General features: G+C 45.5%; 1 protein-coding gene across 1 annotated transcript in view; it reads left to right on the forward strand.

Annotated features, from left to right (window-relative positions):
• Nucleotides 1–19152, forward strand: part of mapkbp1 (mitogen-activated protein kinase binding protein 1) — a 179907-nt gene that overhangs the window by 11490 nt on the left and 149265 nt on the right. The window contains exon 2 of the mRNA XM_069917172.1: nt 4025–4116. Within this exon, the coding sequence (XP_069773273.1) occupies nt 4025–4116 (92 nt within the window). The remainder of the gene's footprint in view (nt 1–4024; nt 4117–19152) is intronic.

Here is a 19152-nt window from a genome sequence, read left to right on the forward strand (position 1 = left end):
GGCATCAAATTTCAAAGGCCTTCACTTAAACACTGAATTTGAAAGCCTGAACTTTGAAGTAACTTTCTAGATTTTGGGCTGGACTGTAATGTAATCATCACACACACACACACACACACACACACACACACACACACACACACACACACACACACACACACACACACACACACACACACACACACACACACACACACACACACACACACACACATGATCCAGGGCTGAATGAGATGGCATTTGCTGTGGAATGATTGTGGTGGTAGGTGAATTGCAGTGGGTCCAGATCTTTACTTAGATACAAATTAATACTGGCTCAACTACCTCTCAAACCGTTTCATCACGAAAGATGTGAGAGCTACTGGGTGATAGTCATTGAAGCGGCTCACTCTGCTCTTCATAGGCACCGGGATGATTGATGCCCTTTTGAAGCAGGTGAGATCCTCCATCTGCAGCAATGAAAGGTTGAAAATGTTTGTGAATACTCCAGCTAGCTGGTTGGCACGGATTTTCAGTACCCTGCCAGATACGCCATCAGGGCTTGATGCCTTCCTAGGGTTCACCATCTTGAAGGATGTTCTAAGTTAGCCTCAGAGACAGCTATCACTGGGTCACCAGCTTCTGCAGGGATTCTCATCGGTACCGTTCAATTCTCCTCTGCAAAATGTGTTCAGCTCATCGGGTATTGGAGCATCACAGACAATTATGGTGATCGGCTTCGTTGCTTTTCAGGATGTAATGGCCTGCCAATCCTTGCCATAGCCGGTGAGTATCTGACTCTGTCTCCAATTTCCCTCGGATTTGCCTTCCCTCGGATAGCCTTCCGTAGATCATACCTGGATTTCCAGTAGAGATCTGACTCACCGGTCTTAAACGTCATCAATCTTGCCCTCCACAGATGTAAATCTCTTGATTCATCTACATGGGTTTATAGTGAATATCAGTGGATAATTTGTCTCCTGAAAGGTGAGAGATGTCAGAAATGATGCATGGGATATGACGAGTGGGTTGGAACTTTGTAGCAAAGTTAATTACATTGACAAGTTCAGCACAGGTGCAGGAGGCAGCTCCAATGCAGTCTGTGTACTCTGACACTCCTCTTCAACTTTCTCCACTAAATCCATGACTGCATTGGTGCTGACAATCAAAAGGCTGGCGTTGCTGGGGCTGTACGTTTGGTTTGTAGAGAGTGAGAAAAATCGAAAGAGAAGTTGTTCAAGGTAAGTTCTGTCAAGTGGAGGACAACTTCATTAGAGGGGAGCTGGCTGCATTTATGTTCCAGAAGGAAACAGAGTGTCCTAAGACCTTTCTGATGGGGGAATGAGGGTTTTTTTTTAAATGGCAGGGCTTCCATAGTGATAAGATGGTGGGGGCCAAGGAAATAGAAGTTGTTCAAGTAGTGGAGAGCAACCAAGGAGTATTCAGGATGTATTCTTGCTCATTCTGCTGCAGTAAAAATTTTGGTGCATGTGTACATTGTTCAATGCATGTGATAATATAGTGTGGGTCATGGGAGACAACATAACGTTGGGGTATGATGAGTTATTCAGTGGGCCAAGAAAAGGCAGCAACAATGACCTCCCTAGTGATGGATCTTGTGATGGATCTCCTTAGTGATGGATCTTGTGATGGATCTCCCTAGTGATGGATCTTGTGATGGACCTCCCTTGCGATGGACCTCCCATGTGATGGACCTCCCTTGTGATGGTCCTCCCTTGTGATGGACCTCCCTTGTGATGGACCTCCCTTGTGATGGACCTCCCTTGTGATGGACCTCCCTAGTGATGGACCTCCCTAGTGATGGACCTCCCTAGTGATGGACCTCCCTAGTGATGGACCTCCCTAGTGATGGACCTCCCTAGTGATGGACCTCCCTAGTGATGGATCTTGTGATGGACTTCCCTAGTGATGGACCTCCCTAGTGATGGATCTTGTGATGGATCTCCCTAGTGATGGATCTCCCTAGTGATGGATCTAGCTGATAGATATAATCACCATGGGGTTGGGGGCCATGGAAGGGAGATATTCTGAAATGATGAGATCTGGGATGGTATGGGAGACCATGACCTGAAGTTTGTAGGTGGGGTCATGGTCCATGGGCAGGTATGAGGAGATGTCTGAGAGCTACTGTCTAGTCTCTGCAACATCAAGTTCAATCTGCTTTTCTCTGTTTGGTGACAAGGTACAATAGTTGATTTTTTTTTAAATCCCAAACCAGGCATGGGGCAAAGAGCAAGCATAAACAAAGTCTAAGAAAGATTATGTAGACTTTATTGTCAAATAAACTATTTGTTTTTGATGCATTATGACCTTAAGATATTGTGAGTCTTGTGAATTGAGGGCTACTTGGTCAGTGTTTTGTTAATTGCCAGTTGAATTCTGACCAGAGTGCTGACTGTGTCTTGATGCCAGGGTTGGCAAACATGTAGTTCCCTGGTGGACCAATTATCAGTTATTCTGTATGAGAGCAGTGTTCACGACCAATACTATGTTGTGACCATGGTTACAATTGAATGCGATGTAGGTCTTTCAGTGACTAATTTTGTGAAGGTAATTTGCTGCTCTTGTAGCATTTCTTCTGGGCAGCTTATTGCAAGTGTTTGATATCAGGCAATTTAGTGGCAGAACAGGAAGTTGGCTTGGTGAAACAGCAGTTCGTGGTCCAACTTTATATGTGCAGGGACCCAAGTTTGATCCAGAACAGTGTTGGATTTGTATGTTCTCTCTGTGAAGGGTTCCCACAATTGCTCTGATTTTCCCCTGCCATTGCAAAGATGAGCTGGGAGGTTAATTGACCACTGAAGATGGCTTCTTAGTTCTACAGATGCACCATTAAAATCCTATCAGTGTCTGTCACTGAGTGGCACAAGAATTGCTCAAGACCGCATGAAATTGCAGAGGTTTGTGAACATAGCTTAGTCTATCATACACTCTCTCTCTCATCAACACCATCAATAACTCGTGCTGCTTTGGGAAAAGTAGTCATCCCATACTGGTCCCACTCTCTTCACCCTTCTCCTTCCTATCAGGAATGTGTGAGATCACACACCTCCAGATTTAAGGACAATTTCTTTCCAGCCATTATCAGACTGAACCCCAAAATCATAAAATTATGTTTCATTTACTCCATTCCAACGGAACCTTTCCCTGTCACTTGACACTTTGAACACTAAATGAGATGTTTACTAGTCTGCTTGCAAAACGACCTCTATCGCTGCATTTTTAATACTTGAACTTGAATCAAAGGAGAATTTGACGTGCATGTGTGAGAGAATAAATTGGTTGGGTATAGGGAAATGGAGCAGTTCTGCTGGGAATTAGCTTGAATCCAATGGGCTGAATCCTCTTGTGTTGTAAGATGTTGGAAAGTTGGCTAATGTACCTAATATGTTCCCTGCATCCGCACACAGGAAGCTGGAAAGGTCACGGTTGCTGCACTGTCTTTTCAATGAACATTTGGTACTGTTGCAAATGCTAGTCTCAACAACATGTTTAACTATTGCTTTCAGCAGATTAAAAGATCCCAAAAGACTTCAGTTCACCAGGCAAAAGTTTGACCCTTACTGCACAAAGTGACTAAATGGAGGTGTATAAGATTTTGGAATTTGGGAGTTAGGCAGCCTAAGTCATTTCCACCAAAACTGTGGGGAAAGAAATTAGCGGGTGCATAAGAAGCCAGCTCAAAAGGAGTTTTGAATTCTTGGAGGTTTATGCCAATGAGGAAGTTACAAAGTTAGTGATGACATTTTGCTGGGATTTGCCATCAAGGATAAGAATTTTGAAGGCATTTACTGATTTGAGCTAAAGTCAGCAAGAACAAGGTTCAAGTTAGTTTACAAGTTTTTACTGAGACAAATTTACCAGGGAAGACTAATGAGCTGGGCATAACTGCCTGGCTGATTTAACTGTGCCATAGATTCATGAAGATGAACTGTTGATGTAACTCCCTCAACTGTGTGAAGGCACAGCTGACATCATAAGCCCCTGATCCAAGCTTGTCTGAATGACCTTCCTCTCTCCACAGGTGACTCTGGAAAAGGTTCTGGGGATCACGGTTTCTGGAAGCAGTGGCCTTGCGTGTGACTCAAAGACTGGGTTAGTGGCCTACCCATCAGGGTGAGTGCTTGTGATTCCTGTGACCTGTGTCTGATTGCCTATCGTGGTATCCTCTGTGCTTCTCAACCTGCGATTTGTGGTGAATCTCTGCTAAGCTGCCTGTCTTCCCTTCGGCTAGCCTTGCTGTACTAACATTGGCTGTGCATTATCTCTACTGTTAAAGACATTCCCCTTGGATATAACTGTATATGCATCCATTGTCTTTCATTATTGTACCGTTAGTTTCTGCTAATAAAATTGAAGTGCCAGTTGATGAAGGAGACAAAGAGCCATGATTATTGTTTGACCACATCGTCTTTGTCTCCTTCATCAACTGGCACTTCACGATTATATTTGCTTTATGAGCAGTTTGGTTTGGTTGTGTGTCCGTCTATGCTTGTGCCTCATTAGTGCCTTTGTATTTGGAAAATAAAAGAAAGACTTGCATTCTTACAGTGACTTGTGGATCCACATTACACTTCATTTCTGATCGAATTGCTCCTTGCTTAATCCATATAAGAGTGTAATTTCTCCACCTAGACATTTGATTGTATGTGATTTCCTGTGTCTTGTTACTGTAATAGGTTCAGCATTTTGCCAACAGCCAGTTCCAGCTTCACTGGTCTACACAAGTTTTCAAATTACAAATTTTCATTCCAAAGCCATTCTCTTTTTGGGATGTCTGTTTTCAATTCGCGAAGCTGTTCTCCACTAAAAAGTAAAGAACGAAGTGCCACTATCTGCCCACAAAAACACATTGGTCCAAAATCTCCAAATCTCAATTAATAGTACATGATCCTCAACCTCGCTGGTTAGCTACAGATGGATAAATTTTCTCATGAAGCTTTTATTTCTCAGTACGATGTGATAATTTTCACGTTTTTGAAATTCTACCAATATTTAGCTACATAAAGATTTTTCATTCAGTTTTTTTTAATGAAGAATGTTGGAAAATCAGGAGGAAGTCAGGGGAAGATGACCCAGTCCTCATTGAGGGCTCAGTAGTGGGCAGGGTCAAGAACTTCAAATTCCTGACTGTCAACATCTCCGAGGATTTTATAATAAACTACAGTGCCCTCCGTAATGTTTGGGGAAAAATACAATTATTTTAACTTTATTTCCCCTCCGTACTCCACATTTTTAAATTTGCAGTCAAACAATTCATGTGTAATTGAAGTGAACATTCCAGATTTTATTCAAGGTTACTTGGATACATTTTGGTTTGACCATGTAGAAATTACAGCACTTTTGATACATAGTCCCCTCATTTCAGGCACCATAATATTTGAGACATAACACTGGTGTGTATATCAAAGCAGTTGTGTTTAGTACTTTGTGGCATATCTCTTGCAGCAATGACTGCTTGAAGTCTGTGATTCATCGACATCACCAAGTGCTGAATATCTTCTCTGGTGATGGTCTGCCAGGCCTCTACTGCAGCCATCTTCAGCTCCAGCTTGTTTCAGGAGCTTGTCCCCTTGCGTTTTCTCTTCAGCTCACGGAAGCCATGCTCAATTGGATTTAGATTGGGTGACTGACTTGGCCATTCAAGAATTTTCCAGTTTTTAGCTTTGGAAAAACTCCTTTGATGCTTTAGCAATATGTTTGGGATCATTGTCTTGCTGTAGGATGAAGTGCCATCCAATGAGTTTGGAGGCATTTGCTTGAACTTGAGTAGATACACCAGAATTCTTTTTCAACTGCCATCAGCAGTTACATCATCAATGAAGATAAGTGTGCCAGTACCTGTGACAGCCACACATGCCCAGGCCGTAACTCCTCCATTACCGTGTTTCGCAGATGAGGTGGTATTCTTTGGATCTTGGACAATTACTTTATGCATCCATGCTTTGCTCTTGCCGTCACTCTGATATAGATTAATCTTATTCTCATCTGTTCACAAGACCTTTTAAATACATCCTGGCCATCCTGTTTCTGTGGCCAACTTGTGGCTTGCTTCTTGACATGCAGCCTCTGGATTTCTGTTCATCAAGTCTTCTGCGGACAGTAGTCATTGACACATCCACACGTACCTCTTGAAGAGTGTTTCTGATCTGTCGGACATGCACTTGGGGATTTTTCTTGATGGGAATGCTTCTGTCATCAGTAGTGCAGGGTCTTCCTTGGCCTACAGTCCCTTTGTGATTACGGAGCTCACCAGTACACTCTTTCTTCCTAATGATGTTCCAAACTGTTGATTTTGGTTATCCTAAAGTTTGTTCGATGTCTCTTACTGTTTTATTCTTGTTTTTAAACCTCATAATTGATTTTTTTTGACTTTCATTGGGACATCTCTGGTCCATGTTGAAAAATGACAACTACAGACTCCAAAGGTGATCAAATGCTTAGAAGCAAGTCTAGCTCTCTTATACCTGCACCAATGAAGCAATTACACATACCTGTATAATCACAAACACCTATGAAGCCAAATGTCCCAAACATTATGGTGCCCTGAAATGAGGGGACTATGTATAAAAAGTGCTGGTCAAACCAAAATGTCTACAATAACCTGGAATAAAATCTGGAATGTGCACTTTAATCACATGTAAATTATTTGATTACAAATTTAAAGCTGTGGAGCATAGGGGCAAATAAAGGGAAAAATAAGTGTCTTTGTTCAAACATTATGGAGGGCACAGAATATCTAAATGTTTCATTTCAAAGGTACTATAGCAGAGGGGTGTAGCTACAAGCAGGGAATTCAGAGGAATGGACTAAATATTTGGAGGCTAGATTTCAATTAATGAAGTTAAATTCAGTCATTAAATAAAGTAAAAATAAGTTGTCATGAGTGGTGACTGTGTTACTCAGCTCCAGCTGGTTTCGGGAAAGAAACCTGCTGTCATTTTCCAATCTGCACTTTGTGATTCTAGTCCCTCAACATTGCTGGTGATTAACTGGCCTGGATCATCACAAAAGAAATTAAGGAAGACTAATAAGTGCCAGCCTTGTCAAGATATGCACATCTTGTGAATGAATGAAGAGTTGGTGGGGGGTTGTAAGGGAGGGTACTGATTGTCATCATGGACATGGTGGGCCAAAGAGCCTGTTTCTGTGCTTTATTTCTCTGATTGAACTTGGCCTTTCTTGAATCTCGTAACAACATACCTTCATATTATGATCATTCTTCCTCAATTGGTCCCATGCTATTAGAGTACGAACCCTGAGATTATTACCCTGATTCTGCATTGGAATTTTGACACCAGCTCATTTCTACATAAGAGCTACAGAACACCGGCACAGAAACAGGCCATTCAGCGCGCTTATGTGTGTGCATATACATGCGTGTGTATACATGTGCATGTGCGAGTACATGTGTATGTGTAAGCTCGTGTGTGTGTGTGTGTGTGTGTGTGTGTGTGCATGTGCATGAGTGTGTGTACACGTGCCTGTACGTGTATGCATGTGTGTCTGTGTACGTGCATATGAGTGATACAAGTGTTTGTGTGTCCATATATGAGAGTGAATGTGCTTATGCACATGTTCGCAGGATGTTTATGTTAACTCTGTTTCAATCTGTTCATTCTACAAGTGGGCTTTTGTGCGTCTACCTGTGTGTTTGTGTGGGCATGTTGGTGTTTACAGTGGGTGTTCAATGTGTTTTTTTTCCACAGTGTACGTGTGTGTGTGTGTGTGTGTGTGTGTGTGTCGTTGGTCATTGTGAGAGTACGTGCTCCCACATTTGCTGTTTATTCTGTCTGTATTTGTGGGGGCTGGGGTGACAAGTTCATCTTGTTTCCAGGCACACACTTGTGCAGATCATTCGGGCTTCTGTGTGGGTGTGTTGGAATGGGTGATATTGGCTGGAAGGAAATAAGGAAGAATTATAATAAAACATATATGAATCATTTTCTAAATGTACCGTTTTAAGAATAATTGTTTCCCAGGCAAGTTTATGAACCATTTTCTGCACGTTGTTAAATTGCCTTGATTCATTTGGCACAGGTAGAGATCAGGATTGAGCTTTTCCTCAAGATGACAAGCGATGCCTGAAATAATTTTAAGGCAGATTTAGTCAAATTCTTGATGAGCAGGGAACTGAAAGGTTATGCGGGAGGATGGGGATCTGGAGTTGAGATTACAGTCGACTGAGATTATTAAATGGCAGACCAGACTCGAGGGGCTGAGTGGCCTAATTTAACTCCCAATTTAAAGAGTCAATTATTTATGAGTGCCTTGGAGAAAGCCTGACACTGCTCATTCAGAATTCTCAGCAACTTGTCTCTGAACTTTATAAGAATTTACCTGTGATTTCATTAACAGTGTAATTTGAGGCTGTAGTGATTATTTTTAACTTGTTTAGTTCAGCATGATGGAAAAGAAGCTAAAAATCGGGTGCGTTAGCAGGGTTGGAGTGGCAAAGCTCCAAGCTGCTCTTAAATGAGTGATTTATACTTGTGTAATCATGTTGCCACCTGTGGTTCAGGAGGTTGCTCTCCCCGCTGACTCAGAAGGCAGCAAGTTCTTATCGAGATAAATGCCCCAGAGCCCTGGATGGTCCAGGACAGAATTTCGATTTTTGGGCCGGTCCTAAGCAGGCAAAGCGAAAAGAGCAACGTAAGGGAGAAGATATATATTTTGAGGCTATCGAGAGCACAGCCATTAATTATCGAGAGTGGCATTCAGGGATTTGATTCAAGAAATCAAAGACTGCCTTCACCGGGAGAAAGGGAAACAGATTTAGCACAAGGAATTTATCTCTCCTTCACCATTCCATTCTCTTCAGAATAATAAAGAAAACAGCAATATTTTTGTGAAGAATTTGGATGTTGCTGAGAGGTGTGATGCAAGAGGAAGGTGCTCATCAAATAATTATCTGGAGATTAGCACAGGACTATGTTGAAATAGTGAATGAGTATCACAAGGATTCAATTATATATTTGGCATTTGTTTAATCATCTAGATATGAGCCTCACAAATGTTACACACATGTTAAATATTAAGTGCATGTTTCAGTGGAAACCTTGCTGACTAAGGAAGTGAAAGACGAAAATCTGCAGACACCGCAGTCGAAGTGAAAATGCTGGAGAAACTCAGCAGGTCAAACAGTGTCCTTTATGTAGCAAAGGTAAAAATACATAACCGGCGTTTCGAGCTTGAGCCCTTCATCCAGATACTTTGACTAATTCACAGCACTGCCAATTATATTGCATATTGTTAGAAGCTGAAAAGGAGATTGTTAGAAGTCTGTAATACAATCAGGTTCATCTGGGCGGTTGATCTATCAGAAGGCTCAACAAGCTTAATGGGCTACCTCTGTCCCTTTGTCTTGTGATCTAATGAAGACGGTGCAACAGTTAATGGGTGTACTCTGAATTGTAATATTAAGTGAGAGACAGTACAGCCATGCATGTGATATTGGAAGTCATGGTATGGGTTTAAAGAGGCACAGGTTTCTCAGGAAAAGAACTTGACAAACATTATTCCTCACTTGTTTCTGATAAAGACATGATGCAGTTCCACAATTCTTGAGTTGAGCTCAGAGAGTAAGCTTTGGTACCTTGTGACTAGAGTTGCTTCCTATGGGAAACTTGGTCTTCAAATTACTCCCATTGCTCTTTTCAGCCTTATGGCTGACCTTGAATGTCATTCTAGAATTATAGTCCATGATTTGGAAACTTTGGACACTGGAGGGACACCTCCAACATTGCTTGTTCAAAATCATCCAAATCCATTGGAATAATGAACAAACCAATGTCAATATCCTCTCAGTCCAACATCCCTGGCGTTGGAACCTGAGCTACATGCATTTGGCACTGTGGGGCAGACCACGTCAGCTGCGTTCCTGACACTACACTCCAAAAACAGGCACAGTTTTCTGAGCTCTGCCACAAGAATAGTGTAGCGGTTAGACGGAGGAAAAGATTCAAAGATGTGCTCAAGGTCTCCTTGAAATTCTGCAACGTCTCCTGACTCTTGGGTATCTCAGGCCCATGAGTATTGAAACCTCGCAGAATCCTTGCACGAGTAGCAGAAGGAGCGAACCCCCTCACAAGCTCTTCACCTACTACCTCAGCTTCTCCTGCACCATCTGTCGAGGAGTCTGCAGTTCCCACATTGGAACGCACAGAGCCAGCGTGCATGCAATTCCACCTGGTGTCTCCAAAGGAGAAAATGTTATCGTAGAATCCAGCTGCCCTCTGGCCTGACACAACCAGCTTCAAGAGTAAAGTATAAAAGTGTAAAGAGGCTTCAAGAGGATATGGACAAGTTAACGGTCGGTGGAATGCTGGACAAAAAAGTGTGATGTCATCCGTTTTAGTGCACAGAATAGAAGAGTGTTTGTTAAATGGTGAGAAACTGGGTGATTTGAGGACCCGAGCTGTTTTGGTACACAAATCACTGAAGGCCAACTTGCAGGTGCAGCAAGCTATCAGGAAGATAAATGGTATTTTTGTAGCTGCGGCTACTCTATTACTGAATGATCTCACCACCAGACGGGTTGAGTTCAGTGAGCAAAAACTCCTTTATTGAGGTCTGCCTGGCTGGTCTTATTCTTCCAGCCCGGACCCGGCTGAGAACCGCGCCGGGGGCCCTGACGTCGCCGGGGTGTCACGTGGGCCGCAGAGCGCGGGCTTCTGAGCCTGGTGCCGAGGTCGGGGAGAAACCCCCAATGGCGCCATTTTGGCTGGCTGCCCCGCTGCATGCGTGATATGCGGGGCCAGTTCACCTGCCTAACGTGCTGCCACACAGCCCCCCTCCCCCAGAACCAACGCCAATGTCCTTTTTTGCTGGGCTGCCTCGCTTCTTGGGTTGAGCCGTAACCACTGGCTCATTGGGGTCGAGGTGTGCTGGCTTTAATCTGACCACAGTGAACATTTCCCTCATACCACCGATGTCCAGTGTGAAGGTGGATCATGAACGCTGGATAACTCTGTTCGGCCCTTCGTATGGTCTTTGAAGGGGTGCTGTGGAAGGGCCTTGCCTGATTACAAACATACTCTGCAGAATACAGTTCGCTGGGGATGAAAGAGGCCCGTGTGCCGTGTCTGGGCAGTGGTGGGGGTGTGAAGGAGTCCAACTGGGTCCGAAGGTGGGGAAGTAACCCGTGCAGTGACTGTTGTGGGTTGTGAGGTGTATTGATAAACTCACCGGGCAGGGCTAGCGCTGCACCGTAGACCAACTCGACCGATGACGCGGTCTTCTTTGGATGTCGATGCCCAGGAGTACCCAAGGCAGCTCATCCATCCAGTTGGGGCCAGTGAGGCAGGCCATAAGTGCTGACTTAAGGTGGCGGTGCAATCGCTCGACAAGTCCATTGGGCTGTGGGTGATAGGCCATTGTGTGGTGCAGCTCGATTCCCAGTCTGTTGGCGAGCTGTGCCCAGAGCGCAGAAGTGAATTGCGCGCCACAGTCGCTGGTGAGGTGGGTTGGGATGCCGAACCGGGCAACCCAACCGGTCAAAAGTGCTCGGGAGCAGGAGTCCGTGGAGGCATCTGGCATCAGGATCGCCTCAGGCCAACGAGTAGTGAGGTCTACAACGTGAAAAGGTAACTGTTACCTCAGGAAACGGGTAAGGGGCCGACAATGTCCACATGTATGTTGCTGAACTGTTCTCGGACTTGTTCAAAATCCTGCACGGGCACTCTGGTGTGCTTGTGTACCTTGGAAAGCTGGCAATGGGTGCAAGTTCAGCCCAGTCCGTGATCTGCTTTCGAAGCCTGTGCCAGATTAAGCATTCTGCCACAATACAAACTGTGGACCTGATAGAAGGGTGGAAAAGATCGTGGATATGGTGGAAGACTTGCCTGCGCCACTGCTGGAGATCCACTGGTTGCGGGGTACTTATGGAAACATCACACAGGACGGTATAATCACCAAGAGGAGTCGGGAGGTCCTGGAACCGCAGGCCCATGATGGCCGACCTGAAGGTCTGCGTCTCCTCGTCAGACTTCTGATCCCGGGCAAGGTGATCGTAGTCTAGGTCGGGTGTCAGCGAGCAAATGGCTGGTCGGGAGAGCACGTCGGCGACCACATTGTCTTTCCCCACCTTGTGCCGAATGTTGGTGGTGAACTCCGACACAAAGGACAGGTGACACTGTTGGCGGGCTGACCAGGGATCTCTAGCCATAGCGAGCGCCTGAGTGAGGGGTTTGGGGTCAGTAAAAATGGTGAAAGGCCTCCCCTCCAAGAAATAGTGAAAATGACGCACAGCGAGGTACATGCCCAGTAACTCACGGTCGAAAGCGCTATACTTGCGCTCTGACGGGCAAAGAAGTCGGCTAAAGAATGCCAGTGGTCTCCACTGTCCGTTAACCTGCTGCTCCAGATCGGCACCAAGGCTGGTGGCAGAGGCATTGACAGAGAGTTATGAAGGTCGGTGTGTGGATGGATGAGCAGGGTAGCCTTCACAAGGGCAACGTTCGTGGCTTCAAATGCCCTGTTGGCCTCTAGAGTCCAAGCGAATATCTTGTCCTTGGCCGCAAAGAGCGGCTGCATGATGCATGCAGCGCCTGGAATGAATCTGTTATAGAAGTTGACCATACCCGTGAATTCTTGTTGCCCCTTGAGGTTGTCCAGGTGTGGAAACTCTCTGATTGCAATGACCTTCGTAGCAGCTGGTGTAGCTCCTTTGGCTGTGATGGTATGGTCCAGGAACTGCATGGACTCTTTCCTGAACTGGCATTTGGCCAGGTTGATTGTTCGGCCAAAGTTGGCCAGTCGGGAGAGGATGGTGCGAGTATGAGACTTGTGTTGTGTCCGGTCTCTGCTGGTGACACTTGGAGTGGTAATGGCTGGGACTCGTAACTTGCTGGACTGTTGAGCCCTCCGGGAATCATTCAAGCCATAGCTCCTGAGCCTTTTGAGCGACCTTCCTAGGGTCGTCGAAGCTGTCCTGGGACAGTAACGGCCGGAAGTCTTCAGGCATATGGTCAAGGAAGATGCGCTTAAAGAGTGGGCAGTTGGTGTGATCGCCCATGAGCGCGAGCATCTCATCCATCAACGCAATTGGAGTTCTGTCTCCCAAGGCGTCGAGGGGCAGCATCCGAGCAGCACGCTGGCGTCTGGAGAGGCCGAGGGAGCAGGTGAGCAGGGAGATGGTCCCGTACTTATATTCTGCGGATGGATGCTGAACAAGGTTTGGCGGTGGCCTGGTCCAGGGCGGTGACTTGGTCGAATCCAATGAAATCTGGCAGAGGTGAAACTGAACCTCTGCGTGGCTGTACCAGGTCTCCGGCTCCTGAATCCAGAAGTCAGGAAGCTTGATGGCTATAGCGTTGATCGAAGGGTTATTCATGTTGGGTTCAAAGGCATTTGACCTGTCGGGGTCACCAATTGTAGGGGCGGCTATTCTCCTAACTAAAAGATGCACAACCAGACAGGTTGAGTTCAGTGAGCAAAAACTGATTTATGTCAGGCTGCCTGGCTAGTCTTATACTCCCAGCCTGGACCTGGGTGAGAACCTCGCTGGGGGCCCTGACGTTGCCAGGGCGTCATGTGGGCGTCATGTGGGCCTCAGAGCACGGGCTTCTGAGCCTGGTGCCGAGGTTGGGGAGAAACCCCGATGGTGCCATTTTGGCCGGCTGCCGCCACATTTTAACCTTTATTACGAGATGGTCTGAATACAGGAGTAGGAATTCTTGCTTCCCTTGCACTTGGGCAATGGTGAGACGACAACTGAAGTGTGGGGTTCAACTGTGGTCGCCTTGCAAAAGAAAGGGTGGATTTGCCACAGATGGAGTGTGGCAAATATTCACTGGTCTCGTTCATGGAATGGCTGGCTTACCATCTGACAACTTCGATTGCGTTTCAAAGAGTGAGAAGAGTTGTTATGAAGCTCAGAAAATTCTTACAAGGTGTGCTCTGCTGGATGTATGGATAATGTGTCCCCTGGCTGAGGAGCGACGAACCAGGTGTCACAAATAAGAGGTAAGTTGATTAAGACTGAAATGAGGATATTTTCTTCACTCAAAGCATGGAATCTGTGAAATTCTCTATGCCTGAGGGCAGTGGATTCGCCGATACAGTTCATTCGAAGCAGAGATCGATTCATTTTTTGGTTATTAAGAGAGCCAATGAGTAAGGCCACAGTACTGGAAAATGGTGCAGATGTTTATCAGTCTCAATGACTGGCAGAGTTGATTCAAAGGGTTGGATGGCTGCCTCGTAGTCATGTACTTTCAGGGACTGCATCCATAAATCTATCACATGCCTCTTATTCAGAAAGCATGGCATTGTGCCACGGTCAAATGAAACGTGCCAAAGAGCGACTGTTCCCCTTGAGAAAAGAATAATTTTGCATTATTGAGTAAACTACATAGTTGTTTAACTGTCTGATAAATGAGTGGGTTTTTTCCACATTATATCTCTCAACAATGCCCTGAAAATTTTCACATTCTATTAATTGTTCCATTATTTTATGAATGAACTTTAAAAGTTTAAATTTAATAAATTTAAATTTTAACTTATATCTTTAAATTAAATTTAGACATACAGCACAGTGACAGGTCCATTTGGCCCATGAGCCCGTGCCGCTCAATTACACCCAATTAACCTACAGCTCCCAGTACATTTGGAACGGTGAGAGGAAACTGAAGCCCCCTGGGGAAAACCCATGTAGACACAGGGAGAACGTGTGAACTCCTTACAGCGTGGGTTTTGAACCCCAGTCCTGATCACTGGTGCTGTAACAGCATTGCGCCAACCGTGCCGCTTATGTCTGTAGATTGTGTTGGATGCTCAGAAAAGGCGTTGGAGTACACGGAGGCTGGATTTTCCAGGGAGGCGATTTTCTGATCCTTGACAGTAACCAGGTGAATATAGAACTGGTGGTTGAAGGCGTGTATCCAGTGGAGGATGAAATGTAGGGGCGGTCTGTGGAAGGTCATGGCGAGTGAGGTAGGGAGCTATGGTAGTGAGAGAGCAAGGGTCTGCTGGTATCTGCCGTGGAGGTGAGAGAGGCCCATAGGATATGGCGAGAAGTTAAGAGAGCACCAGTCAATCCATCGCAAGTACCTGATATCAAGGTGGGGACCAAGGTGGGAGGCTTGGAACTGGAGCTAGAATCCATGGGCTCCCATATGATAGCACAGACAAGTTGCCAGCAAGGACACATGGCTTTGGGGCCAGTCTTGGAGTGTACATGATTGTAGAGCCTGAGAGCAGCAGGGGGAGCAGACTCTCATAAAACACCCTTGAAAGAGAGGAAGAGAATTCCTTCAGGGTAGACATCCTTCAAAGTGATTTTACAGAGGAGCAAACGAATGGAGTGGAGCACATAAGTTCGCAGACACTGTGATTGTGTAAAAGCACAGAAATGCTGGAGAAACTCAGCAGGTCTCGCAGCATCCGTAGGAGGTAAAGATGTTTCACCAACATTTTGGACCTGAGCCCTTCTTCAAGGTATGAGTAAAAAGTCGGCAGGCACCTGAATTAAAAGAAAGGATGGGGGAAGGGTACAGACCACAGCCAAAAGGTGTTAGTTGAGTTTGGATGGGAGAGGGTAAAGATGAGAATTGATTGGGGGAGTGGGATGGTTCGACTTTGTGAATGCAGAGCTGGGGGAAAGGAGACAAAAACCCCTTTCACACTGCTGATTCCATTTGGGTTAACCGGGTAATTTGCCAGGTCCGTTCCCAGTAATCGTGCGGTGTGAAACATCCCAGCCCAGCAGGGTGACTTAAATTCGACCAGGCTCCGACACTTGGCCGGGGCAAGTGTCAGGTCACGGTTGAGTTAACTCACTAATCGCCATCTAGCTGTGTGAAAGTACAACCTGCTCTCGCATTGTCACTGCTGGAGAGTTACTGATTAACCAGGTAAATCATAGTGTAGTGGAAAAAGCTCCTGAGTTTACCTGCTTCATACAAAGTTTGGCAGTGTGAAAGGAACTAGAGAGACAAGGGCATAAAGTGGGGGTGGAGCTAATGGAAACTGGAGAAGTCTATTAATGCCATCTGGTTGGAGGGTGCCCAGTCGGAAGATGAGGTGTTGTTCCTCCAATTTGCAGTGGTCTCAGTCTGGCAGATCATGAGACCATGGACATACATGTTGGCAAGGAACTGCTTGGGGAATTGTAATGTGTGCCCACTGGAAGTTCTCCTGGACGGAGTTATTTAATTAGGCATCCTGCCAGCCGAAAGGCAAACAAAGGTGATTGTTGGAGAGGACTGGAACATTGGTCTGCAAATTAGGTCTTGGAGAATTGAAAATGGTTGTTTTGTGGAATAAAACATCCGAGCCACCATTTCTGGATCATCCAGCGTCACTCTGGTGACTTGAAGTGACACTTCCTAACGTGAGCTCAACACATTCTGCTGGAAGAACTCAGCAGATCACCTAGCATCACTGCAAGAAAAAGAATGGTCGAAGTTTTTGGCTGAAACCTTTAATGGACTGTGAATTTGTTATAGGTGGCTTGTGATAAGTAAAGGAATACAGACGTTGGTCTGTGAGTTAATGCTGCATTACGGCACAGGAGGCCATTTTGGCCAATGCAGTCTGTGCCTTTTCAGAGCAATCCCATTCCCTACTGAATTCCCCACAATGTTCTCAACCACTTACCTACACATTTGGGACAATTTACAGTGACCAATTAACCGACCAATCCACACAATCTTGGGTTGTCGGGGGAATCTGGAGCAGCTGAGGGAATCCACGCCATCACAGAGAGTGCTTGGAATATCCATGCAGCCAGCATCAGAGGTCAAGGTTGAACCAGGGTTCCTGGAGCTGTGAGACAGCAGTTCTACTCACTGCACCACTGTGCCCCTTTTTGCCTCAGTCATCGTCTTCTAATATCTCTTACTGTCTCAGAGGAAGCTGATTTCCTGAAACTGTGGATTATTCAGAGCTTATTTCCTGTGTAGTGCACCAGGAGGTTTTGATTGCATTATTCATCATCTCACTAACAAGTTCCAGTTGCAAGCATTGGTAGATGGTTTCCTTGTCTTCTGCTGCCTTCAGGTTGAAAGGAAGAAACATCTTCCTTTCACAGAGCCACCTGGGGCGGGACGGTTGGCGTAGCGGTTAGCGTAGTGTCTATATAGCGCCAGCGATCAGATCTGGAGTTCGAATCCAGCGCTGTCTTTAAGGAGTTTGTACATTCTCCCTGCGTCTGTGTGGGTTTTCCCCAGGGGCACCGGTTTCCTCCTACCTTTCGAAATGTACTGGGGGTGAAGGTTGATTGGGTGTAAATTGACGGCACAGACTCGTGGGCTGAAATGGCCTGTTGCCACGGTGTCTGTCTAAATCTGCAATGGTATATCACTTTTCATTCTTCTTGATTTGCCAAAGGTACTTCTGTTCAGATTTGCAGTCTGGCTTTTGGTGGCATGGCCATCATTTGTTGCCTGTGATGACAAAAAAGATGGTGGATGCCGAAATATGGAGCAAGAAACAGACCATTGGGAGAAGTCAGCAGGTCTGTAGAGGCAAAAAGAGGAAGGCGTCCTTTCGCATCAAGGCTCTGCATCGGGCACTAAGAGGGAAGATTGTCAGCACATGAGGGGAAGGGAAGGGGGATAGAGATTGGTAAGTGATGGGTGGGACCAAATGGGGAAGCGATGATAGACGGCTGGAACGGAGGTAGGGGGGAGGGGATGAGAAAGATGAACAAAGGGAGAAAACTAGATTGACGGGTGAGTGGGAGGAGAGCACAGTGAGTAAGGTTACCTGAAATTGGAAAACTTGATGACCATATCACTGGGTTGTGGGCTTCCCAAGTGTGAAAGTATAATAGTGTGCTGTTGTATATCAACTGAGGTGGGTTAGCCTCCCCCTTGTTGGGGATGGCCATCGTCAGATACATTTGTGATGTGATGTTAGTTGTCACTTATTAGCCTGTGGCTGAATGTTTTCCAAGTCTTGCAGCATGCAGCCATGGGCTGCTTCATGTCCTGACGAGTTGCAAATGGTATTGATCATTGTGTACTCATTTCTGATCTTATGGTGAAAGGAAGGTCATTAGTGAAGCAAATGAAATGATCAACCCCCAACAACCACAAACATCATCCATTGTGAGGAGCACAACTCCAACCACTCTAGGATTTTCCGTTTGATGTCCATTAACTTTATGATGCCACCTTTGGTTGATCACTACCTTCATATCAAGGATGGCTGCTCTCACGTCAGCTTTAGAATTCAGCTCTTTGTCCATGTTTGGAGCAGGACTGTGACGACGATACCATGGCACTGGGTTGTCAGCATACAGGATAGAGATCGAAAACTTGTCTGAATGGTGCACCAATGACACCAAATGACAACCTTGCACTCAATGTCACCAAAACTAAGGAGCTGATAGTTGACTTCAGGAGAAGAAAGCCAGAGATGTACAATCCAGTGATCATTGGGGGATCAGAGGTGGAGAGGGTGAGCAAATTTAAGTTCTTGGGAGTCACTATCTCGGTGAATCTTTCCTGGACCCAATACACCCAAGTCATTGTGAAGAAAGCACGTCAGTGCCTCTACTTCCTCAGGAATTTGCAGAGGTTTTGTATGATGTCAGAAACCCTAGCAAATTTCTACAGATGTGGGGTGGAAAGTGTGCTGACCGTCTGAATCACAGTCTAGTGTGGGGACACCAATACCCCTGAGCATAAAGCCCTCCAAAAGGTAGTGGACACAGTCCAAGACATCACAGGCAAAACCCTCCCCACTATTGAGAACATCTACAGGGAACGCTGCGTTGGAGAGCAGGAGCAATCATCAAAGACCCACACCACCCAGCACACACACACTGTTCTCACTGCTACCATCAGGAAAGAGGTATAGGTGCCACAAGATTCGCACCACCAGGTTCAGGAACAGGTGCGACCCCTCCACCATCAGACTCCTCAATAACAAACTCAATCAGGGACTCATTTAAGGACTCTTACTTGTGCACTTTTATTGATTTATTTATATTCGTTATCTGTTTAGTTTTTTAAATTTGTTTACATATTTACGCTGTGTACAATTTATTTTTTGCATTGCCAATTAGTGGTAATTCTGCCGCATCCACAGGAAAAAGGAATCTCAGGGTTGTATATGATGTCACTCTGGCAATAAATCTGAAATCTGATCTGAGGTTTGTAGACTGCCATAACATGATCTGGGCACTGATGAACTGGTTTTTGG

The sequence above is a fragment of the Narcine bancroftii genome, chromosome 2 (genome assembly GCF_036971445.1).
Source record: "Narcine bancroftii isolate sNarBan1 chromosome 2, sNarBan1.hap1, whole genome shotgun sequence".
NCBI lineage: Eukaryota > Metazoa > Chordata > Chondrichthyes > Torpediniformes > Narcinidae > Narcine > Narcine bancroftii.